This window comes from Brachyistius frenatus, unplaced genomic scaffold (assembly GCF_029030835.1).
Source record: "Brachyistius frenatus isolate BFR_SWC_R1_liver_20210118 unplaced genomic scaffold, ASM2903083v1 Contig_68, whole genome shotgun sequence".
In the NCBI taxonomy this organism is placed as follows: Eukaryota; Metazoa; Chordata; class Actinopteri; family Embiotocidae; genus Brachyistius; species Brachyistius frenatus.
The window spans coordinates 1,274,704-1,301,608 of NW_027210667.1; the positions used below are offsets into that span (position 1 = coordinate 1,274,704).

General features: G+C 39.9%; 2 protein-coding genes across 3 annotated transcripts in view; one reads left to right on the forward strand and one right to left on the reverse strand.

Annotated features, from left to right (window-relative positions):
• stard13b (StAR related lipid transfer domain containing 13b) overlaps positions 1–11,955 on the reverse strand; it is a 56,306-nt gene extending 44,351 nt beyond the window's left edge. Inside the window, exons 1-3 of the mRNA XM_069707415.1 lie at positions 11,453–11,955; positions 5,391–5,534; positions 3,728–3,874 (exon numbers count right to left, since the gene is read on the reverse strand). Coding sequence (XP_069563516.1) covers positions 3,728–3,874; positions 5,391–5,534; positions 11,453–11,842 — 681 coding nt within the window. The 5' untranslated portion in view covers positions 11,843–11,955. The remainder of the gene's footprint in view (positions 1–3,727; positions 3,875–5,390; positions 5,535–11,452) is intronic.
• A 12,424-nt stretch (positions 11,956–24,379) lies between these two features.
• Positions 24,380–26,814, forward strand: hdac12 (histone deacetylase 12). 2 transcript variants are annotated; one of them, XM_069707302.1, is made up of 8 exons: positions 24,380–24,557; positions 24,666–24,809; positions 25,097–25,256; positions 25,345–25,541; positions 25,635–25,785; positions 26,060–26,176; positions 26,259–26,401; positions 26,507–26,814. In XM_069707302.1, the coding sequence occupies exons 1-8, from the start codon at positions 24,456–24,458 to the stop codon at positions 26,528–26,530; spliced, it is 1,038 nt and encodes a 345-aa protein (XP_069563403.1). In that variant the 5' UTR covers positions 24,380–24,455; the 3' UTR covers positions 26,531–26,814. The 2 variants fall into 2 exon arrangements, with proteins under 2 accessions (XP_069563403.1, XP_069563402.1); XM_069707301.1 differs by lacking the exon at positions 26,507–26,814 and having other exon boundaries at positions 26,259–26,500.
• The last annotated feature ends 91 nt before the right edge of the window (positions 26,815–26,905 follow it).

Below are 26,905 nucleotides of genomic sequence, written 5' to 3' on the forward strand. Positions count from 1 at the left end.
CAAGCACGGCCAACATATCTCTGTAAATGCATTGGTTCTGAAAAGTTAGTCTCTGCAGACCAGCTTGAGACCCAGATTCAGAAATAAATTAAAGAATTAGCTCTGCAAAACAAGAGGCGGAGCCCCAAAGGAAATGGACCGACTTGACAAGGCTTCAAAGACCTGAACACATCACTCACTCTCTTTGAGCATTTCATCTTGGCATATCTCAAGAGCTGACCCACTTTAAAAAACACATCGCCCCAGTTTAGGCCAATCATGGTCAGATGGTCGACACATGTCAAAGGTTACAGGTCAGAAAAAGTGACATCGTCCACAGAGAAGCAGCGCTGTGTCCCTTTCAGGGCTGTTGTCAGAGGGAAAACTTCCCCTTCGCTTGCACCAACAAGGATGTTTATATGGAGTGACAGATCTGTGTGGGTGAATGATAGGTGCTGGTCCAGCACAAATGACAAGTCAACAGTGCAGTTACAGCACCGGTCAGTCCGAATGACAGGCCAGCATGTCCTCTGCATGCCCGTCTCCGTCAACAGCAATTAAAAGTAGGAATCTTCAACCCAAATACATCTCCATCTACCAAAAATAGAACGCAGCAAACAGCTGGCCTCAACTGGATCCTGTGATGAACAGTGAGGTCAAGTTAACCACTACATACATAAATACTGTTAGGGCTGCCACGAACTAATGTTTTGATTATTGACTCATCTTTTAATTATCTTTTCAATTATTAACTGATTATTTGGTCTGTTAGAAAACATGAAAATGCCCTTAAAAAGTTTTCCAGAGAGCAAGATTATGTTTTCAGAAAGCTTGTTTTGTCTGACCAACAGTTCAAAATGCAAATATTTAATTTACAGCGACAGAAAAGAAGAAAAGCAGTAAATGGTTTTGTCTGCGAAGGTGCAAGCAGCAAACGTTTGATATTTCAGTTTTCAAATTTTGTATCAATTGGCAATTAAAATAGTGAACAGCCTTTCAGCATTAAATACAGTTTGTGAAAATAACTGTTAAAGAAGTCATAAGATAGTAGTAAAGCTCAAATTGCATTTTAAAGCAACTTAAATTTTCTCCTGCAAGACACAGTTTAATTTGTTATATTTAAAGGAGTTGAGCAGAGTTACAAACAGTTAAAGTTTACCCTCTACTGCTTTCAAATGCTTCAAAATTAACAAAAAATGAAGACAAAGAAATTATAAAAGCCAGAAATAATCAGTGGCTTTTTTCTGTAGGTGACAAGTTTATATTTTTGCAAAATACCCAAAAAATGATTATCACAAATATTGGCATGTCTACTGGTGTGTTTAGAAATATTAGTGATATAAATAACAAAGTATCCTAATACAGTAGCTTGATTCTTGCAATGCAGCAAAATACCATCTACTCATAGTCACTGTCTCAGTGATGATATGAGGAATAAATAAACAGATAAATATTAAACAGATATGTATCCACCTCCAAAGAGACATGACCTTTATCACTACCGAAGACATTCCTGCTAAGAGGAACTCCGCCTGCATGTGCAGCAGATTGAGGGAGATATGAGGTGCATTCCAGTTTTTAGAGATCAGACAGACAGACGGGGAGTCCGCAACCTTTACCAGATACTTCCATGAAACACCTTTTCAGTCAAGGCGTAACTACCTGTTCGAGCAGCGTGTACAATCTAATACATTCAGCTAGTATGTTTAGGCTCGGATTCAGACTGCATCAGATTCTCGCTCCCTGCTGTCAGACATTTTATATGGAATCCACAGTTATGTTACGTAAAACAGAACGGGGGGGAGCAAAGAGGAAAAATATTTCCACATGTGAAATGCTGCTGACATGTCATTTTATCTGTTTCCATAAACTTTGCAGGATCGCATTGAAAACAAGGAAGGAAAGACCTTTTTTTTCCTTTTTTTTTGGTTAGCTGGTGGAGGTTTTTTGATAACCTTGGATGGGGAACTACGGCTAACTGTATACCTAGCCTTTACGCTAAACTAAGCTGAGCTAACTGACTGCTGGCTGGTCCTCCAAATGTACCAAACAGACTTGCAAGTGATATCAACCTTCTCATATAATAATCATCACAGAAGTGAATGAGCATATTTTCCAAAATGTTAAGCCATTCTTTTGAACTTGAAGCTCCGAAGATTTCCTATACTGATTTTCAACCTGCTCGGCTTTCCTTGCAGGAAATGGTCAGGTTCAAGGCATCACTTGGTCCTTCAAATCTCCTCCTAATCTAATGCTAATAAGAATATCCAGCTTTGTGGTTTATATGCAAAATGTATTGTTTTATGTTTTGAAAAAAATAACTGGAAACAAAATTGCAACTCAAACTATCGAAGACCCTAAAGCACATCACCTCTGAAAAACACGTGATCTCATTATACTCAAGGTTACACTGCAGCCAAAATACTCTTGTCTGTAACATATGTGAACATTCCCAGCTGTCCTGAAGCCAGATTTTAAACACTGCTGCTGTCATTTTTAAGAGGTAGTTATGGGTTCCACAGAGGAGACAGGTGGCATCTCCTCTGTGAACCACTCTTTCATTTGAAGTACCCCGTTGCGCCAATGGATAAAATAATGTTCAAATCTCAGCAGTCTAAAAATGTCACGCCCTGCTGTGGTTTCTTGTTGAAGCTAAACAAAATGAAACATGTCAAGATCCTAGACTTATATCATAACAAGAAATGACTCAATAATACTGGAAAGTGTATTAACAGTATTTGACTATTCTTTTCCTCATTGTGGGTTGTTTACCAAGACGTTGCATAAGAGCCATCAAGAAAGCACAAAGAACAAGCTGAAAGGCTTTGGATATAAACCCGCCCAGCATTCTGCAAATCTCTCAGTTGTCTGTTTCTTTTAGGGCAGCTGAATAGTGACATTTATATACTTTGTCCAGCAGAAGTGAGTCCTGCTTCTCTCTCATTGCCTAAACTGACCTTATTCCCAGCGCAAACACCAAATATTTACAGATATATAGAGAGAAGAGCAGGTGCACAGAGGTGAATTTAAAAAGATCACATGCCTACTGATGGACTTTTCTTTAAAAAAAAAAAAAAAGAAGAAAAAAAAAGAGTGTGCTATTGCAATGTTTTCTTTTTACCTTTATTTTTAAACACTGTGATCAAGGCATGGGCTCAAATATGGGATTGTAAAAGGTATTTTTGAAATTGTATTCATTAAAGAAATGAAAGAAAAGTTTATAAAATATATTTTGGATGATAAATTAATAAATTTGTACCAATCACTTTGTATTTTTTACCTTCAGTCCATCGTGTAAAACAACTTTGGATCTTACTGATGATGCATTGTACAACATCTTTTCAGTATGGCTAAAACATAACCTAAAAAGCACGATTAAATTTCCATCTGATTATTTTTGGATAAAATAATCCAAGTTTGAATGTTCTAGATATGTGCAAGATAAGAGCTCATTTAGGCGGACAGAAAGTTGATATTTCTCAGCTCCAGACAGACAAGAACTTTGAATTAACATGAAGAAATACTTTGCATACTGCTTTGTGGAAACAGGTCATGGCAGTCACCCAAAAAAGCCAAAGCCAGATCTGAGCTGAAAAAAAGAAAACCTTGCAGACTGGAATGAATTTAGCAGCTTACAGCCTTAAACAAGAAGGTTTGAATAACAGCTCCTAACAGGTTTGCATGTATAACAGCTCTAACTGAAACTGCCGGGTGGTCGCAGGAAGCTGGGACTCTTAGAGAAACTTACCGTCTTCTTGGTTCTTGCTCTTGTTCCCACTGAGGAGCTGCGAGGAGCAGAAGATGTGTCTCGGCTCTGACATTCCTCTCTGTCCGGTCTTTGGAGAACTTGGTCGTTCAGGGTTTGGTTCAGTGTGGACTTGGAAACAGCACCCCACTGCAACAACATCACAACAACAATCAAGACTGGGTCGGTCTCTGTCTGGCCGAACAGCCAAGGACAGGATGGGCTCAACGGTGGCCAGGGGAAAAGAAAACAAGAGGCTGAGGTCAGTGTCCGGGGAAGTGAAATCTTCACTCTGGATTCAGTCTGACAGAGGCACACAAAGGAGCCTGTATGTGTGGATCGTCTTTTGATAGGACAGAGATTATGACCTTGTCAAATACCCCAGTAAAGATGTCTTGTCTTGCCCAGTCGCATGTCATTAGTTAAAGCAAGTAACAGTGAATGCCTGGAATGGTTATGCAGATGCCTGGAAGGCATGCAAGCCTCTCTCAACCATTCCTAATGGACCAAATCATACAAACTCCCTTCCAATACAACAGCCCCTCTGTGCAGTACATACATAGGGGGCCCAAAAGAGAACTGTTGTTCCTGAATGCTAACTCTACTGGGATATTTCATGAAGCACGCCACCAGGAGAAGGGCCTTTTTTGGAGTTGCGTGGCCCAAAATGCAACGTCAAAACCACAATAGATGTATGTTCCTGCTGCAGCCTTCTGACTGTAGATCTCAGTATCACATCTAACAGCGACAGACCTACATCATAAAACAGACTAAATGGCAAAGAGATACTTCAAAATGGCCCGACAAGGCTGATAGTGTCAAAGACTATATGCCATGCAGTGGAACTATTAGTTGGAACCGTTTTCTTCTTTTTCTAGTTCAATGATTTGCCATTTTATGTTGCTTGATATTATATATGGTGTTTTAAATGTATTTTTTATTGATGTGCTTTATTATATTTGCATGTTTGTACTTTTAAATGTATTGGCTGCTTAATATTTGAATACATGTTAACTTCCTGTTGCTGGACATGTGACGTTTTACCATTGAATACTGTATCTTTTATCTTTTGATAGACGTTGCATTTAACCGGTTGGACACTAGGGTGTAGCTGTAGGAACCAGTAGCACGGCTGGAGGGAGGGACCAGACCTCCAGAAAACAGAAATAAGGATAGAGGTATTTACATTGTATGCCCATATCTCACAAGCTACACAATTGACAAGAGATCAATAAACCATTTCTCCTTTCACATACTGGGTTTATTGGTTTCTGTTGCTTAATTTGAAAGAGCTTGTTTCAATCTGAATTTCATGTTCAACACTTTTAAAAACAAAACAGGACATATAATTTGGAACACTTGTTACTTACAGGTCTGAATAATGACCTGGGTTTATCTCTCCGCAGACTAAATTGATTTAGGGAAGGTTAAAAAGCATGACCAAGTATGCAGCATGCCCTTCACAGGAATGTGTACATGACCAACAGACCAACAGTGCACATACCATAACGTACTGAAGGTGGAAGTGCTGCAGAGCACGTGGAGGTTTTTAACACACTGTACATTCTGTTAATTCTCTGTATATCCAAATATGGGACCAACCCCTTGCAATTAAATAATTTTGCGACAATAGTTGTGATGTCAGACTGTGCGAACACACGCTCACCTGTGTCTTGCGGGGGGTGCAGGGTGTGTCGGAGGGGGACGAGCTGGCACTCAGAGCCTCCTCGATGTCCAGATTAAGCTGGTCCAGTTTCCTCATCAGCTGGCTCATTGACTCTGACCAGGGAGACTTGACCTGTGGAGACTCCTATGGAGAATCAAGGAAGCACTCAGATAAGAAAAGACAAGCTACCCATCCTACCATATACAGTAGCATAGTTATATATTGGGAAATTAATACTCTTTTCGTCATATTATTAAAAAAATTTTGGCTGTCATTTCTAAATTAGTATATTTTAACGACAATCATTAATTATTGTTTGATCTTCTTCTTTTGTTCTTTAATTATTTTACCACCGTTTTTTCTGTTCTATCAAAACTCTAAATGCATGTTTTCATCCTAAGTGTTGCAAGCAGCAACAGCAATTATAAAATTAAAAATGGCTCCCTTATTTGGTCTTAGCAACTACATATACAGATTGTGCAAAATCTGCAAATGCACAATTTTACATAGGCTACACAAGGTAGACACAGGGGACATTCATTTAAGGGTAATGTCAAAGTGAGCTGCTGCTTGATGTAATAATTAAATATAAATCAAAAATAAATTCTTAATCAGATTTCCAAACCTACAGTAAAAGTCATTGAAGTCAGGGTTATAGGTCAAGTCCAGTAATTGCCATCGCCCTTGCTACTTATTCAAGTTTCAACATAAGGTGAGAGCCTCTGTCACTTTACCACACTGGCCTGAACTCAAAAACAGTTCCAGACAAACCCCAAAAAGTATCTTGTAAATTGCAGATGCTACATCAGTGGACTGCATCGCTGCCACACATGGAAATGTGATCTCCTTAACAGTGTCTCAGAGTGAAAGAACAAAGGAGGAGGGTTCCAGACATGTGTGCCATGTAGAGCATGATTGACTACCCTGAGCGGGCTTTCACTACTCCCCAGACACACGGTGTATATAAATAGACAATCCTCACCCAGACAGGAGCTGTGTCTGAGGATCTGGAGGTCCAGCCTCATAAATTAGGTGGATACACCTCAGTCATAAAAACATAATTTGTCATTGTTTTTCTGTAATCTGGCTGAAATATCAGACGTTTTGTTTCTTGCCTGTAATCAAGGAACAAATGCAACACACTCCTCAACAGCACTGCTGTGTGCAATCTGTGTGGAGGAGTGGATTTTTGGGAGGATTTCTCTCACGGATCGATGCAAAGTTTACAGGTCCTCAAGGAATCTCATTACTGCAAGATGTCTGTTCAGACTGTATTCCAGCCAGGAGCACAGAGAAATTTGAGTAGAGCTGTAATTTTCAGTGAAATTTCCTTTGAATTCACCAAGGTTACTCTGATAGTGTATCCAAGCAGTGTCCATGATTACATTTGAATGACGCTGTATCATACCGGCTCCATCGAGGCTTTCGATGCTGCTCAAACTGGTATTTTTTTTGTTGAAAACAACTGACAGAAATAAAAGAATGTATTCTCACACACACACACAAAAGATAGTAATGTCTGTGTTTCTCTTGTCAGTGGTACATTAATGTTGATTGACTGCAGCTTGAAATGAAAGTTTGAAATGACCTACAAATACAGTTAGGTTCAAAGACATGATCAATATCAAGCGCTGCCACACGTTGTCGGTTGAAAACTAAAAGCTGCAGCAGAGCCTGTTGTCAGTCATATTTGAATTCAGTCATCTTTCTTTAACATCAAAAGCCTCTGGATGCACAATTGTTTCACTGAAGTCACTTTCTCACTCAATGTTCTGATGGGAAACTCCCAAACATGTCTTGGACTGGGCATGGTTCCTGCCCGAAGGGCTTTGATCAACTTTTTTTTAAGTTTTGAAACAAATATGACGCTTGTTTTACCATTTTCATTGACTGTGGTTTGACGGAAAATGTACCAAAAAAAGAAAAGAAAAATCTGGCTGAAAAGTCCAAATGAGGACAAACCACCCTTGTGACCTCTTTTAAGAGTCACATTGCAGACCGTAGACTGTTTACTCCCAGTGAAAGAAATACAATTCAGTTGAAGAAATCCAAACAATCTTTAGTTACATACATCCCGTAATTACCTAATATTTTGTCGTAGACGTATGTCAGTAATATGCATTTTCACAGTGGTGATTATGAACCTGTTGAATGATACGAGCTTGTTTCCCACAAGCTGCAAATCATTCAGCACATCTAAATTGTATTGCAAAAATAAATGCCCCGACAAACTTATATTATGTTGCATTCTTCCTAAATTGAGAGGAATTAAGAGACCAGACACCATTCAGTCAGTTGACCACCCAGGGTCAGCTGACTGACTCAGCACAGGGAGAAAGTGTCTCCTTCCACTCGATCTCCAAGGAATGACCTAAATCCGGCCAATCCCCTGCTGACCTCTGAGGCCTGAGGGATCACCGAGGGTCACCAAGAGGAAAAAATAAAGCTTCCCTCCTCTGCTATGTCTGTCTTTCAAATCTGACCAGAGAATATAAAATGTTTGACACATGGATGTTTTGACAGCTCAATCCTCTGTGTCTCTCTCACAAATAAAAGGAATCTCATACTTAAACATCCACTCCAGAAAACAGAAACCAGACATCACAAGCTTCATCTTGTCATGGCTAACCCTGCAGCTACCCCTGCAATTAGTGAGACAAGAATGATGGAGATGAATCCTTGCTTGAATGTTCCTCTTTATGTAAGCTACTATTTTGAAGAAATACGCACATATTCCTAGAAAACCCTCCCATATACTCTTGCAGTTTCAGTTTGTGTCTTTCCAATATATTCTCCAGATTTAAAAGAAGACACTTTCCTATCAGTCATGTAAGAAATATGATTATATAAACTGTGAACATTCATGCATTTGGATGAGGTTGAGAATTAAATCAATTTGATATATTCCAAATGTCCATCCGCCTGGATCTTTGAATTAAGCTTTTCAGGCCTTTTTGGAATGAACATAGATTTATGTTTACGTCAACATATGAGGGCCCTGTGTGTTCAAATTGTAAAGTGTATGATCTTGTTTTGACATTTGAAAAAAATATTGATTAATTTTTTCTTTCATGGCCTCTGTCATTTGAAAATGAGGAATGAGTATTTGAAAGTTTGGGATATCAAATCACAAGTTGGGAAATTTAACTTTGACAAAAGCATAGTGGTATGGTTGATAATTTTACATATTAACAAGAGACTGTTGTTCCTCTTTAACATCCTGAGATCAATTATGCAGCCAAAACATTTGATGAAATTCATGTAACACCAAAGTAAGAGGAAGCTGAGTGTAAACCAGACAGTTAAGAAGTCAATATAAAGAGGATATCTATTCATTGATGCAGCCCTGGTGATGGAAAACACTAATGCGACTGAAATGTCTTTAGGCAAGAAATTGACTTCTAACTTCAGTAGTAGTGCTGGGTGTGTGTTTGTGTGTGACTTTAAACTATTCAGATGAAGGGCAAAAAGCTGAAAAACATCCATTCTTAAAGATATTTGTGGGAGGAGGGGGGGGGGTAAAAAAAACAAACTGTAAAAAACAATCTATAAGAAAAGGAAGCTGAAGGTCTTGCAAGCTGGACTGCTAATTAACCCCTGGTGTCAGACAAACACAAATGCAATAAACAGATGCCCCTCTCCGGCACATGTTTGAGCCAAATCTGGAACACACTCACACTGTCTCTTTTCAGTGACATCCCCACAAGGTGTTGCTCAGGAATGTGGCCAGTTCTACTTAGAATGAGACAAATTCCTGAGGAGGCTTGACGCTCAAGTGAGACACTACCCTTGATTCATCCCTTCGTGCCTTTCCCCTTGATCGGGCCCTGGCAATTGTGTGAAGCCCCCCCACACCATGGCAACTGAGCTGGTATGAGTCAATCCTTTAGATAATTGCATTAATGTTATCTTCTGGGGACAGCAAAATGTGAGTCCACTATAACTTTATCAGCGCAAATTGGCCACATTGTGAACCCCAACACAGCGGCTTTGACATGGAAATGAGGAGTTAAGTGTGTGAGCTCTGGGCTGGGTGCCTGGTCTGCGCCACCCACAGAGAGTGCCAGAGATCACCATGGAGGTATCCAAATGTAGCAGGCGGTCATGCGAAAGGGCAACGGCTACCTGGCTACTAGGAGGAATAATAAATGACATTCTTAATATCCTGCGATGAAAAAAACACCATGAGAACGCGGCCATATCTGCAGAGGAGGGAGGAAGATGAGGTGAAGTATTGTGTGCTTTTTGGGGCATTTAGTCACAGTTAAGTTAATAAACTCAAATGAGGAGGGAGTCATGAGAAGAACTCTAGTGGAATGTTTATGCAGATAGTGCCCTCATATGGTTAATGTTATCAACTGCATCCATGTGCTATTTCACTAATTATCTGCCACTTCACTATTTAAACAAAATTTACAGACAAAAACTGTATATTTCTGGAATAAAAATTAAACCGAATCCTTACCTGGAGCATTCTGCAATCACATATTTCAATAACTATTCAATCAGACCGGCATACTTTGTAGTAAAGTTATATTTTGATCAGACTTTTCAGACATGGATGATAAAAGACAATACTCATTTACTATCATGTTGTTCTGAGATTTGATCATGAAATATTATCTGAATATATATATCTCTCAAGCATTTCTTACTGATAGTGCTAGTTATACCTAAAAACAGCTTTTCCTAAAACACATTTTCAGATCAAATCAATGGTGCCTCACATCAGCCTCCTGACAGAGTTTGTGGTGTGACTGGACTGGAAGCATTTACTGCCGTCCTTTGATAATATTTACAACAGGCTCTCTGGATTCCCTGCATTCTTCCCATCTTCTCCAAAACAACCCTTTCAGAGCAGAGTGTCATTCTGCACATAAAGCTGGCATTACCCGACTAACAGACAAGAGAAGCTAATGTGCACCAGTCACTATTATCTGCAGACTGTTTGGAAAAGCATGACAGTTATGTGCAACTGGATACGTCCCCTCCTGCTGTAACAGAACGCGCACATAAGTATTCATCAATGTTCACATGAGCCTTTAAAAGGGCAATAAAAGTCAGGGGTTAGAAAGTCACGGGTGAGATTGCGTGAAAAGGAGACTCCGATGTGCTGCGAAGAAAAGGGAGGAAGATGAGGAAGAAGGTTCAGTAATGTAAGTTCAGAGCTAATACGATCCCGCTGTGTCAAAACACTGGTGCCTGCTGAGGGAGTGGAAAGAAAGCAGAAGCTGTTTGCATTCCTTCTGGATCCGTGTTTCACCAGGACAAATGGGTAGTCTGTGTACTCCTACAACGCGTTATCTCACTGTGCAACGATAGCGAGCGCGCAAATATGGACAGGTGTGACTTTTCCTCCTACAATCCAAAAACAGAACTGAAGTGAAATAATATCACCTCAGTTCAAATCCGGATACTCAACCGTTGACCAATTACTGTCACTACTCTTTCTCCTCTCTTTCAATGCTCTAAAATACTTTATTTCCCGATTAAAAAAAAAAAATTAAAAAAGGAATTTATGAACTAACTCCGGTTCACATGGTGAAGTCACGTTCATTTTGAGCACACAGGCTTGTCTGACATTTCTCTTATGGATATTTTACATGTGAAACATCTCACCTACTTTTTTGTGAAAACACAAAAAATACATAATGTGTTATGTGTGAAATAGCATTTCAACTGGAATAAGTACATATAAATATATAAATAAATATATAATATATAAATATAATATAAATATTTCTAAGGCCATTATCTATCTGTGAGGCCATTAATTGATGGATGTGTTGTTTTGTGAATATTTATTTAATGTATATGAATTTTATAGACCTTTTTTATAGTCATTTATAATATCTGGCAAGAAGCAACAAATACAAACTAGACCTTTAGGCTAACACTTTTTTTCTGTTTGATAAGCACTGTTATTGTCAAATAAACTGATAAAATAAACTATAGCTAAATAGATGCAATTTTTAGCCATGAGTTAATGAACTGATTAAGAGTATAATTTCAAAGGGCAACACTGAGTAACTGTGGATGATATCAAGTCAATAGCAGCATACCTCCTTACTGCTGGTTTCCTCGACGGCCTCGTAACAGCAGCTGCTGGGTGTGTGATCGAGTTCTGGGCGTGCACTCGCAGAACTTTTCCTCTTCTGTTTGTCTCTTCCTGTGTTCCTTCGTCTGTGACTGACAAGGAAATCTGTATTGTGAGGCAGCTCTGGGAACACATCATCGTCGTCATCGTCGTCGCCATCGTGGTGACCATCATCCTCCTCTTTCTCCCCCTCCTGTGACGATTCTCCGTCGTCAGAGCTCTTATTGAAAGCGTAGCAGTTGGCTGTGGAGGGACAGGTGCAGTCCGAGAAGGTAATGTAGCTCTGTTTGTGCTTCACGATGTGCGGTAGATCCAATACTCTCCGGCCTGAATCCGGAACAGTCGCAGGAACCATGATGGTAGGAGTGGAGTCCAGATTGAGGTTGGAGCCATTTGTGATTGGCTCCAACTTCTTGAACTCAGATTTGACACATTCACAGTTTAATTCCAGTATCTGACCGGGATGACTCTGAGCCACCCGGTTGGACTGGACCTCTGCGGCAGGAGCAGGAATTGAAAAGTTACCACAGCAGTCCTGATTTAACGCAGGTGTTATGGACATAATTTGGGCTTCACGAAGCTGAGCTGTGCCCGGAGATGCTTCTCTTGAACTGACTGACACTTGTTCAGGCTCCTTAAAAAACGCAGTCTCCACAAATTCAAATCTCTTTTTAAGCTTTGGTACATCCTTATCTGGCGCCAACAGCGAGCATTGAGCTTCAGGGAGACAATCATCCCCTCTGTGGTCCAGTGAGTCGTTAGCTGAGCTAGAAGCACTTTCTAAAGATGATTCTTGTGTTGAAAAGGACAGTTTGTGGAATCCTAAAACTGTCCGAGACTGATGTTCCTCCAAATTCACTACAGGTGGAATCTCCATTTTTGTTTTCCTTTATAGTTTCTCATAATTCAAAACATAGATCCACAGGTACTTGAGCTTGATATATCGGATGGCCATATTTTTCTACGCAAGATGCTCAGTCAAACCACACAACCACCCTGAAATAAACAGAAATGAAATGCGTGAATGGTATGGAAGACATGCGAAAAGCAGAGAGAAGAAGAGTACTTCTTCCAGGCCACAGTACAGGTAAAACAAGATAATACATACTTCTTGGAGTGTTTCCGAATGTCTCTGTGTCCTGTGGTTATCAAAATCTCAGTATACACAAATAATGTAAAGCTTCTCGCTGTGAACAGCTCTGAGTACGTGCCATCCAGCCAAGAGTTTGCAGGGAAACTAAACTCAACATCTGGCTCAGGCTGAGCTGTTCAAGTCTGGATCTGTTGCACACATGATAGTGGTGACATCACTGCACGGAGGAATCTCATTGCGTTTCTCCAGTAGGTGATTTACTACGCACTACACCATTCATCAGGACAGAAGATGGCCCTGGTTGACTGGTTAACTTCCCACTCACCCCTTCATTAAGCTCTTCTTTGAAACACACCTTGGACAGGTCTGTGACATCCGAACTACACATGGAAAAACAAACAATTGCATTACTGTGCCTCTACAGAAGCTTATAATCTTGTTTAACCACAAACACTTCACTTAAAGGACCTGTTCAGAGGACGTGATAAGAGTGCAAGTGAACTGGGAAACTTCCAAAATACACATAACCTCCAATCAGCCTGATGTTTTAGCAGCAAAACTATTGTATTTAGAGAAGCTGAGAGATTTTTTTTCTGGAAAATAATTCGTTAAATTAGTTAATTGTAGTAATTTAAATGTGTTTCACTGCAATAGAAATATTATTTTGCACAAATGGGTCTCTGCTGATCCTTTGAGAAAGCTGCACTTGGCAGCACCCTTTAACTTGGCTTTGAGACACTGGACACACACACACACACACACACACACACATGCACACAAACACAACTCTTTTGCTTTATAAGTCAAGCAGATAAACAACCTCAGACAAGAAGGCAATCTAATGCTGAAGATACTTTTAGTAAATCTGTAAACAGTATGTGTATGCAGATCTATAAAACAACATTACATGATGACTAATGGACATGCTGTACAGCGTGTCCATTGAAACCTGTCTGCACATAGTGAATATGTGAAAGTGTACAGGCGATTAGGGCTCCTTCCAAGAAACCCCCCTTTAAAAAAAAAAAAAAAAACACTGTGCAAAGAAGGTCTCATTATACTCAGATGAATGTAGGGGCGGATTTGAATGAAGGAAAGAAGTCACAGAGAGAAAATTAACTGGGTGTGTTGACAGGCAAGGCAAGACCACAACTTATTTAGAAAAGGGAAAAAAACAAAAAAACATCCAGTCTTCTAGGAAAAGTCCTGAACATGTCTCCTCATGTACAAACAACCTATATCATAAAGTACAAACTCAGTCAAGGAGGATTAGCAAGGACAGAAATTGAGAGTTGTCATTTGTAAGCAGATGTAAGTCATCACTGAGCTGACTTCATAGGAAAACAGACTTACACAAGACTTACCTGCTGAGTGGAAAAGAGTTGTCTGTGTTGCCCAAGCAGTGTCACTGAGATCATGGCAAAACAGTGGGGCTGATTCCTGTAAGAGCAGATACCCAAGCTGAGCCACACTTATGTTCCCATAGGCCGATTCTGGCAAGCTTGCCACCCCCTCCTCCTCCTCCTCCTCCTCCTCCTCCTCCTCCTCCTCCTCTGTTTCCTTGGGGGACTGATCAGCTAGCAGTGACTAAACCATTCAGAATATGCGTAAGAGCAGGACAGGAAGACCGTGTACTTGTCATGAGATGGAAAAGGGGAGGAGGAAGGAGATGGAGGGCGGGTGAGGGGGAGTGGAGGGAGCAGCAGCGGTTGGCACTCTTGAGAGAACAAGGTGCATTGGGTTTCCTGACCTCACAAACTGTGAGAGCAAGACAAACTGCAGTTGTGGCCCGTTGCATCAAAACACCGGGCTGAGGAATGCTTTCAAGTGAACTGGGAATGTCCTGGTGCAACCGTGATTTACTGATGCATATGATGAAGCATGGATTAAGATGATATCTTCATGAGACCATAGGATGTTGAACTGAAACCAAAAAGCATGTTTCCTCAAGTTTGAATTTGACACTATATACAGAATAACTGCCTGTTAGGCATCTGTACCACACATCAAATCAATTAGTGTTATAAAGTCACACTATAAATCATTGACTGATGCTTAATGGCACCTTAGGGCAAAGCCTGAAAGTTGATTCACATTTTGCTAATGTCTGAAAAGACAAAAAAACAACAAAACAAAAAAAAAAATACTCAAACAATCAGGGAATAGGCAACTGTTCAAATAATTCATTTTGTATTTGTAAAAGTTTTATTCTTCATTCTCCAATCCTGGATTCATCCTTAGATATCCTCGTAATATAATGTCTGTGTACAAGTGGTTCGCATTTATCATGAAATCACAATGTGAAAGTAAACAACCATCTTGGAACTTCAAGCCAAAGAACTGCTGCATTCTCTTGTGATTCAGAGTAGCAACATGTATATAGATAGATCCGAAGAGACGACATACTGTAGAGATTGAAAGTGGGAGGTGAGCAAATCCAATACTCACCAGTTAGAAGAGATAACTACTGAGCTTTAGGGTAAGATTGGAGTTTAGCTTAAGAGTGGTTACTGCTAGGGCTGTAAAGTTTGGTTCAGGTAAAGGACACATCGACGGGGAAAAAGTTTACTTTCCACAGAATCTACTAACAAGAACTGTAATCTGACATGAACGTGAAACAGACACGCGTGAGCGACTGCTTGTTCATTCGGCTGCTGACATCTTGTTTATGGTGCTCCTCAACTGAACCTAAAATAATTTTGAAATTGGCCTTATTGACATTATAACTTGGGGGTTGGATGTTCGCTCATTCATTTCTTCACTCCTTCATTCGGTCTCCTCACCAGGAACGGCCAGATATCAACATTTGGACTCAGTGTGCCCTTTTGGCAAAGGGAAGAAAATGAGCGACTTCTCTCCTTCATAAAATACTTTGAAATCAGGCTGTGGCCGTCATTCTCTCTCAGCTCGTGTTTACTCGTGTTTTTCATTGTAAAAAGTGGCCTTCAGTTCTCTGAAAAGATATGTATTTTAGTAAATGGAGATCCCCATCAAGGAGGCCTTGTCTTTCTTGTTGTAGCTTCTGTGCTTATATATCATTACATTGTTTTTATTACATTTTATATTCACAATGCAGAGAATTTTAAGAATTTTGCAGGCTAAAATGGAAATACAAATTCTGACAGACCAAGGTAGAAATATGTTCATGTATATTTGAGAATACTTACAAATCCATGCTCATCCATGCTACACAATAGCAATAAGTCCACTGTTTGATCAGTGAGATAGGGTATGTGTGTGCAATGTTTTAATGTATCCTGATCTTTTGGTCAGATTGAGACACATTGCTGATGTCCTTGACGGGAATATCTGTTTACATTTCCACTATTGTTTGAATGGCTGCATGCAAAAGTTAGAGGAGGCGCTATTTTAGGCAACTGGCAGAGAATGTGCCGTGGTTTTGTTTATTCTGTCTGGGAAAGGAAAGAAAAGTGTGGGGGGTGCATGTGAATGAGAGGAAAGGAGTAGAAACCAAAAAAAGTGGACAACAGAGAGAGGTCTATCGCTGCAGAGTTGAACAGTCCAAGGCCAGTGAGTGAGAACAGTTCAGCTCAAACACAGCTGGATGTTCTCACAAGCTAACTGTGCAGGTTGCCCCAGGGCCTGATGCAAAGAAAAGAGAAAACAGACTTTTTTTGCTGGCACTGCAAGAAAAAAACACAGACTTTGCTTCCAAAAAGAGATAGAAGTCAAAATCGGCAAACTGAGCAATAGGGAGGAAATTAGCAGGCACGGGCTGTGAGCCTGGAGCTGCACCTGTTGGGCTGGCACCAGATAGGGGCAGGGAAACCTCACTTAGTATGAATAGCTTGCTAAAAGTTTGCCTGCATTGAACAAATGTCGGCTAAAAGAGGAGCAAAATATGAACACAGCTCTGAACCATATGACTTAATGATGTTGCCTATTTCACTATTGGCTGAGCTAGCAAGTTAATTTCCACCACTCAGGTGGACTAAACCCACCTTTTGTTGAAAAGAAAGGGTGACATATTCTCACCCTTTCTTTTCTCTGGGGGGAGGGGGGTGTAGAGTCACATCCGTCGGTGTCTTTAGCTCTGACATCCTTTCTGACACTGATTAATGAATTCAATAATTTTGCTCCAGGCGTTAGGAGGCCTTCCAGCCCTGCATAGTCGGTCCCACTTTTCCCCCCCAATACAACGCACATGCAGATCATAAGAATATTTTAAGTAAATTTTTGATTTGGGGCAATTAAAAATTCTATTGAATTTAGATAGATAGATAGTTACTTTATTATCCCACAAGGGGAAATGTTTTCGCTACAGCAGCATTATAGGTACAGGAAAGCAATAAAACAACAGTAAAAAATATTCAATATAAAAAAAATGCACAGCATATACAATAAAATAGAATAAAATAAAATAGAACAATTACATTAAATTAAAACTAACTAAATAATTGTGCAAAGATTTAAACAAACAAGAAAACAAACAACCAACGGTGTTATTGTTGTGTGATGATTTTGCCAGAGGTGAGTTATTGTACAGTCTTATTGCAGTGGGCAGGAATGATCTCCTGTATCTGTCCTTGTGACAGCGGAGCTGGAGGAGTCTGTTGGAGAAAGTGCTCCACTGTCCCTGCAGCAGGTGGTGGAGAGGGTGGTCAGGATTATCCAATATGGATAACAGTTTCCTCAGCGTCCTCCTCTCCACCACCTTTTCCAGGCTGTCCAGTTTGCAGCCGACGATGGAGCCGGCCTTCTTAACCAGTTTGTTAAGTCTGTTGGTGTCGCCGGCTCCAATGCTGCTCCCCCAGCAGACTACTAGAAGTACAATGCACTGGCCACAACAGACTGGTAGAACATCTCCAACATCTTGCTGCACACATTGAAGGATCGAAGTTTCCTCAAGAAAAAGAGTCGACTCATACAAAGAATATATACTTTAAATTATCCCAAAATGGGTATTTGAACCTCTTGCCTTCATCATTTTAGTGGTTTCAAAAAAATTACATTTCTTCAGTATGAATGCTAAAGGCAGCTTTTATACAGTCATAATAAGAGATGTATTAAATCAAATGGAAACAAGACAAGCCTTCCTGCTGCAGATCACTGCTATGACAACTATGTCAAGTCGGGGCCAGGGGGATGTAGACAGGCTGGCAAAGCAGACTGCCAGAGATGGCAGGCATACCAAGGCCCAGAAGCAGCAGGCGGAGGAGCTTAGTACAAACTCCTCCAGAAAGAAGCAAATGTGAGTGTAAGAGGATATTACTGTTTGCTTTTGGCTGATTTACAGATAGATAAGAATGATAATTTCCCCCATCTGTTTAGCATTCACTTCAGCTAGAAGACTGGAAGATAGAAATGACGGAAAATTTGGAACACCTGAGGGTACGCAACTGTCTGTCAGTCAAACCAGGCTAGAAAATCCACAGTTTTAATATAACATTTTATCAATCCATTAAACACATTTGTTTCTATTTCGGATTATTTTCTTGCCTGTTCTTGTTGTAGCAATATGAATGTTTTTGTAACATACTGACTCAAGCTTGTGGAAGACATTTCATACCCTCAAGAATGGCCTTTGAGCTGACACTGCCGGCTGCAACACTGTAAAAACGCTCATCTAAACACCTCAGGCTGAAAATTAATTAAAGTAATTAGATTAACTTATATTCACCCAATAAGAACTTCTCACAACAATTTTTTTTAATGGATGTTTATAAGGTTAATCTTACATTACATTCAGTTTGGATATTTTTTTTAGACAATATGCATCAGTAATATCAACTTTATGGAGTTAATACAAAACAAATATTTTTAACCAACAGGAAAATGCAAACACAAGGGCTTAAAAGGCAATATAATACATCAATTAATCTTAGAAATATGTTCAAGCTACAAAAAGGTTATTTATATATATATGTGTGTGTGTGTGTGTGTGTGTGTGTGTGTGTGTGTGTGTGTGTGTGTGTGTGTGTGTGTGTGTGTGTGTGTGTGTTTGTCTGTTGAGTGCAAAGTAATGTGATGTGCATTTGCTGCATCAATAATGCATTATGCCTATATAAATACATTAAAAAAATACTATCAGATATGAGCAAAAACAAAGTTAAATTCTTGTTAATTAACTTTCATTTAGATTGAAAAATGCACTTTATATCAAATTATTGAATGGTTGAATGTTTAACACTCTGCGCTGTCATTTCAATGCTGTTTCTTCTCTCCCTCGTTCCCTTATCAGCGGTATCAACGCGGCTGTCAAAACGAGGCTGACATTCTGAAGTGCATGTGGTCTTCACATGGCACAGTGAGATTACAGTGGAAGAGAATGGAGCCAGCTGTGTTTCTGAAACATGTGGCTGAATGGTGGCAGGTTTGCCAGCCAGCAAGGCAATCTGTTATTGCCACACAGAACAAGAGTGGGTCTCTTAAAACAGCACAAAACTGACACGTTAAACCAGTCGTATAATCTAATTTTATCTGCTTCTGGTAACGTTCGTGTTGTTTAATGCAGACGTAGTATGTGATAGAAACTGTACAGAGCTGTGGTAATGGACAAGTACAATTCAAAATGCAAATATCATCAGAAAACCTTCCTGCAATACCACAAACTGTCTCAATATCTGTGCTACTTGTCGGCTCTGCTTCAGATTCCCTGCATACCAAAGGAACATGGGCAGATGTTCTGCATTAACACTTCTTTCTTTAACCTCGCTTTCTTTGTATCTGATGAGCTGCGCAAGTTGTCACTCAGCTGTTTGGTGTGCAAAGATAATGGACTTCATGATCCCTGTTTTCAGACTGTTTTTGTTACAGATTTCTCCTTTTAGGACATGAAATATATTTTCATAGATACTGTAGTCCCCTATGACCAAAGAGCAAATGCAAAACAACCATAAGGCATATAAGAAAGAAACTAAACAGTGCTTAATAAAAATAAGATTTTATTAAGACATTTTCTTCAACTGGAACAAGTGCAAGCCAACTAAAATACCAGCTATAACATAAGCAACTTACTAAGGTAACAGCAAACAAATTGTATAATTACAGAACATCACATAATAATCACGAGATGAAAAAAACATTGTTTTCACGCCGCAGATGATAACATCCAAGATAAAGTCAACATTAAACTTGTGGCACTTTGATATGTGAGACCACATAAGAGTAAAAACTTTTCTGGGTAAAAATCTAAATTATAGATCACAATTAGATACCTAGAAGACAAAGTCACCAAATGTGAAACTTTCCTTAAAATTAACAATAGATTCAATTAAGTAGTCCAAGATCATCCTGCTCCATATATTCATCTGCACTGAGTGTTTCATGCAAAGTGGTGCACACAAAACCACGTATAATGTCTACATATTCAGAATGTAACAGCCATCTCCCACTGACTAAAATCACACATTTTGTTGAATTCATTAGAATAACAACTGTTCCTGCAATGTCCCATGAGAGCTGACACTTTTGGCAGGCAGCAGATGGTAATCTGGTTTGGTAATTGGTTGGAAAAGACACACTTTCCTCTGCTCACAACAGTCCCAGACCCTACAATCTTTCAAAAAAAAAAAAAAAAACGGCAATGTAATGTATGTTTGTGCAAAAGCAACGCATGAAAAAATGATGAAACGATAGATAGCCTGGTCTTTTAAAAAGCAGGTTTATTATTTTAATAACATAACCTGGGCAACGGTATTGTGCTTGAATTCTTTTGAGCTTAAGTTAAAAGATGAAGCTTTGTTACGTAAACCACAAGAGCACTGTTTCACAAGATAACAAAAATGTACTGGTGAAGGAATATTTCTTACATCATGAGGACACTTGGGACTGTGTGTATACTTTTGGCTTTGCTGCTCTTCTTGAATTCTTTGTTCACTGGCACATTTCTGCTTTGACAACACATGTGAGCAGCACACGCTATTTACCACATAACTCCCCCGCAACAAGACCACTGTAAAAACATTCCCAAACAATGAGGGATGCTGGAGAATAAAGAGAGGAGTCATCATGAATGGAGAGCCATAGCCACTGACTAAAATGATGGTAAATTATACTGCCAGCACAAACATTTCACAGCCTGTCTCCACTGCATGTCTGTGATTATAGGAGGACGGGGATGGATGAGAGGTGAATCAATTCGGCTTTTCATGTGACCGGGGGATCGCCTCGGAGGGATGAGGCAGCGGGCCATCACCATCACACACTCAAGAGAGCAGCTACAAATTAATTCACATCAACAACAACCCCCGTCTTCACCTGCTGCAACATGCTCTGCCAGCAACCAGCGAATTCCTTCCGCTCTGAGCTGTGAGGTGGAGGGTGAGTTTGTGGGCTCGATGTTGCGATTGTGAAGTTGTGTAATTGAGAGGTATGCTCTAAACCCATGTCTGATGCAAACACAACACCACCCACTCCTCTCCTGGGGTCAGACAACAAACAAGTTGGCTGCTTCCAGGAACATGAAAATACATGCCAAGATGATAGGGATACTTAGAGATGATGGAGGTTATTCATCTGGATAAACACACACGGCGTGCAGCATAAAGATTGATTACATGTGTTTCCAATGAATATTGTCCAATGGATGTATGGTCTAGCTAAATAACCTTAAAGTAAGGAAATAACTTAGTGAGCTCTGTAACTAGTTAACTGCAATTTATGACAACACAGTGTTGAGAGGGAGAAAACTGTCCTGAGTTATGTCAGCCGCCTTTTATTTTGCCAAAAAAAAAAAAAAAAATCAGATCAAAGCTCAGCAGTTGTCAGTTTGATGCAAAGCTGCGAGGTCTTGAAAACAGCTGCCCTGCAGCAGACTGCAGCCACAGCTGACTGCCAGCGTTGGTTTCTGCCTTACCGTAAAAAAAAAATACTGAAGAAGCATTCAATGTGTTTGAACCTTTTAACTTATACCACAAATCTCTCACACTTTACTCTTTAGTGACCATTTTCAAACGCATTCAGTGCAGTTGTAGATTTTTGGGTGACTGCCGTTCCAGTTTTCATAGATTTCTCTCTGGTTTTAAAATCTAGACTAAACTTGCTGGTAGCTTTTCATAAATCAAAATAAACATCAAGGCTGCATCATTTCATCATATGTTCTTTCATCATTGCACGGTGACGCTGTTCACATGAATGTATGACGCATATGCAAACAGATCTTTATCTGTCCTACAAATTCCATTATGATTTACTACTTTTTATTTATTTATGCAGTTTATCCAGTTTTCAACATATGAATAAAAATGTTATAATTCCATTGCACGGTGACGCTGTTCACATGACTGCTGAAACAGCTAAACTATTGCCTCATCAACAGTGAATTATTTAGTTTTTTAACTGATTAATTATTCCTGGTCCTAGTATGAATATTTACTACATCTTTTAGTCCTCCATTATAGTAAACTGAGCATCTTTGGACTGTTATTGTAATTGGATTTCTCTTTATAATGTTATAAGGTCTCGACCTTACTATGTTAAGTACCCTGAGATGACTTATGTTGTTGTCTGGCTTTATATGAATCAATTTAATTGGATTGAAGTTAATTGGTAATCTGTCAATACAATCGTGTCAATGTCACCATGGATTATATCAGAAATGAGATATTTAGGAGATTATTTTCAACATTTGTGACACTTTAGAAACCAAAACATTTACTTGATCAATCAAAAATATGAACTGGTAATTAACAACGATTAAATCATTTTTAGTTGCAACCTATTTTGTACCTCACAACAGTGGTGGGAATTTCCCAAAAGATAAATGTCAAATTAATGTTTACGATATGGGATTTAACATGTCTTTTAATTGATTTGTATACTCTATGGAAATTAATAAAAAGCCTGGTTTCCAAAATGGTTATCTCTGATTTGTCATAAAACAGTGAACACATGCAGCGGTACTGTCCTTTAAAAAGACAAGATGAAATTTAATGAAACGCGGAAGCAGAAGCACAACAGGAAATCTAAATGTAAATGAGTTAATATAACCTTTACCTCCTGCACAAAACCTCACAATCTTTCTATCAAGATATATTGGAGTATTTCAATTGGATAGAGAGTCCTTTCTCCTCCTTCAGCTCTCCCTATTTGAAATGCCTGTTAACAGTGCTGAAGCCAGCAATTGATTTTATTCCTCTAATCTCTTTTCTCTATTATGAGGAGATTTCTCCTCTGCACCTGGGGCCGACAGGCTCCTCTTTTTTCCTATCTGCCCGTTAGTACACTTTCCCAGGGGGGGGGCTGTACTAATCCTCATCCACCAGACTCTTCACATACACACACACACACACACACACACACACACACACACACACACACACACACACACACACACACACACACACACACACACACACACACACACACACACACACACACACACACACACACGGAAGATCTTCAGAGCCGACAGTACGCCAGACAGTGCCTTGAGCTGCCTGCCAGCAATGTAAAATAGACAGATGGAGAGTTAAAGCCAGACACAAAAGTAGCTCATCAAAGGTCTTTTTCAGTACAGTGACAGGAAACCTATAAACTACATCAATACATTTCTCATCCATAAAAAGAAGTAATCTGTCAAAATACAAATATTAATCATGTTCTGGACATTGTTAAAAATAGATGCTTAATTTCCATCAGTCCTTTGTCACTAACTGTAGCATGTGGGAGTGAAGGCGGTCTGAGTCTGACATGATGTCAGTGGGACGCCATATACACGATACTCTGGCACTGTGATTACACCACTCTTTAAGTTAAAGCGAGCTGCTTGCGATGGCTGAAAAGGAGGAGAGGATAAAACGGTGCGGACAAACATCAGAAACGTCGAGTGAATGCAAAGAAAAACAACCACCCTCATGGAAAAGGATGAAGTGCCGGTCTTAAGTGGAAAACTATTCTATTTGTGGAAAACTGTACAGGTGGAAAACTGTAAATGGAAAAAGGAACCTTGTGAAAACTAAATGTACCTAATTTGCATTGAGGTTTCCACTTAATCTGACTGTCCCCCACAGAATAAATCAGTACTGTATGCAGAAACATTGCTATTGGAAGTAGTATGGCTTATAATAATATGAGCTAAATTCTTTCAACAGAGTAAAAGCAGCATTCAAACAACTTCATAAATAATGTGCATTCCGTTTAAGTTAAACCACTACATCTAAACTAACACAGAAATCTGGGAAGCTTGTTTCAACACATGCAGCTCACAGCATGATAAAGAAGATACAGCAGCGGAGACATCAGAAGAACAGCATGTGGATTCACGCCAAACGCCGCAACGTCATGAACTCTTCCTCAAGCAACAAGATCATCTTCAAAAGGCTGCGACACTGAAACCAACATGTATGTTTAGTCCGATTCTGCAGTACATGTAAGCATTTACTTCCATATGCTCTATAAAAATGTATAATACAGATGTAAGGAAGCAGACATTAGCACGCAGGATTGTTTATCTGTGAAAATCGTTTTTGACACCCCTTTATAAAACAACAAAAAACACATTTCAGTGTTTTTCAAAGTCTTAACTGATTCCTGCAACCTGTTGGAGGCGACGTAGGCTAGCTACTTAATAACTTTGAGAAAAATGCCATATTTTTAGGAGAACCTGCTTTACATTTCCCATTTATAGCCAGATTAACGTTACAATGTTTGTTTAAAAAATAAAAAAATAAAAAAAAGTCTAACAAATCCATAGATACACACTTTTGTACATCTGCAGTATTCAGTCCAAATCAGTAGATGGTGACAAGCAACCGTGACACCAACACGCTCTCTGTCATTTCCACTCCGTGACAGTAGAGGGCAGCAGTACACAGAGAAGACACCACCACAGTTTGTCCTGTCTCGTTTCATAACATCAGACTGCACGAAACCTGTTTCATAAGTGTCTGTCAGTGACTGTCGAGGCAGAGAAATGACCAGCACAAGAAGAATATTTTCCAAAAGACTTCGCCTTAAAGCGGCTCGGCTGGTTGGTGCAGCGCTCACATCCTGCAGATGTTTCCATGCAGAAGTAGTAAGAAGTTTCATCTGTCTCTTTACTTAAATACAAATCCAGGGCATTGCAAACACAATGCATTACATGACAACTGACCTGGGAGTCTACCTTTTTTCCGTCTCACAGGTGCGACATGACTCCGGCGGGCTTCCAATTGTTCATCACAGCAAGTACGCGTGTGACCTCCCACCTGGTCACAGGTTTCCAATGGGCAAGTTTCCCCGGGTCTTACACTTCCTCCTCAAAGATCAAGTCATCACAGAGAAGCAGGTGAGAATCAGTTATATTTACAACTAAAATAAAACACAGGTCGTAGGCACCTGTATATGTATTCATGTTGATTTAGTGTCACTGTAAATTGTCCTTCTTTTGTTGTTTCGACCAAACGTTTACAAATGTGGGTAATTTTTGTTGTTTGAGATCAGTTTCTCTCATTTTACACACTGATTAAATCAATGACACAAGATACCAGTAGATTAATTGATGGTAAAGCTGATTTCAGGTGCTGTTATTAGGAACAAAAGCACTGTTGATGTGAATTTCCTCCCTCGCAGTAGGTGTGGCTCCCTAAGACGGCCTCCGAAGAGTTACTGAGCCGTGTGCACACCGAGGAGTACCTGAACAACTTCATACATGGGAAGATAAATGAGCAAGAGCAGAGGAGGACGGGGTTTCCCTGGAGCGAAGGCGTCGTGAGCCGCTGTCGATACGAGACGGGTGAGGAGGGAACACACGGTGCGGGCGACTTGACACAGCTGCCTGACCTGGAGAGATCACGCTACACTGTTGTTCACCTTGTTGACAGGCGGGACTGTCCTGGCTGCTCAGGTGGCTCTGCAGAAGGGCCTGGCTTGCAGTACAGCAGGAGGAACCCATCACGCTTTTCCCAGCTATGGCTCGGGGTTTTGTCTCCTCAATGACTTAGCAGTTGCAGCCAAATACGTGCTGGACAACTCCTCAACCAAAAGGAAGGTTCTGATCGTGGATCTGGATGTGCATCAGGTGGAGTTCACTTGTCCCTGTTGTGAGATCAAACCACTACATCTTAACTCCAACATTTGTCTCTAAACCTTCTTTTTTTTTTGTACCCAACAGGGTGACGGCACTGCGTTCATTTTTAAAGAGGAGCCATCTGTGTTTACATTCTCAGTGCATTGTGGGAAAAACTTCCCCCTCCGCAAACAACAAAGTGACCTAGATATCGGTGTTGAGGATGGGCTGGAAGACAAGGAGTACCTCTCCACGGGCACGTTAATACAGGCCACAATGACTCATTTAACAAGTGTACGATGTTCAGATGAAAATAGTGCATCAGTCAAGTCACTACATCTCAATTTGAGCGCTGATGTCTGCAAATCCATGACAGTTTAAGGTTTATATTGTAGGCTTTGTATCCTTTTTGCTGTTTAGTTAAGTAAAATAAAAATGTAAAACTAATGTTTTTAGCAGCATCTTGAAAGTAATTTCAATCAAAAGAAATTCCACAAACGGATGTAATATTTAGGTGTATTTTTTAACAGTGGAGGCTCACCTTCCCCGGCTGCTGGAGACTTTTCGTCCAGACCTGGTTCTGTATGACGCAGGTGTTGATCCTCACTGGGAAGATGAACTGGGGAGACTCCGTCTGACAGACCAAGGTCAGCGACCCTCTCTTCACACAAGTATCTCTTCCTGTGAATCACTTACAGGCTTGTTTGAATGACTGTAAGTATCTTCAAGGGCTCTATAAGAGAGATTTGTACGTGATGAAGACTGTGGTGAGCAAAGGCATCCCAGTTGCTGTTGTTATTGGTGGAGGATACTCCAGAGACATCGACAAGCTGGCCCTGAGGCACTCCATCGTCCACAGAGCCGCGACTCAGGTAAAGGAAACACAGCTGCTTAAACAGATTTGAAAAAAAAACCCAAAAAAACCCCGTACATGCACAAAATAAGTGATTATTGTTTATGTGTCCTTCATATTTCAGGTTTGGAGGAAATGTAGAATGTAAAACCTTCATCTCCTCAGTGCTGAACTCATTGATATTTAGGAGCCATTGCCACTTAGGAAAAGTAAAAGACATATGATTATACACTTAAAACATGAACCAATGCCTTGTTTATATACTCCATATTTATTTGCTGCACATACGGCAGAATTACCACAGTATAAAATTATGTGATATGCTGCACAGATGATGAAAGTTCTAAAGTAAATTTGTTTTTGAACTGTGAACCTTTTCGTGACGTATTAAGCAAGATATTTGAAGCTGACCAGCATTTTATACATGAAAAAAAAAAATCATGTATTCATGTACTCAGGATAATTTTATTTGAAAAGCTTGTAGTCATGCAGTTGCCTTTATAATACAGTATGTTTGACTGAA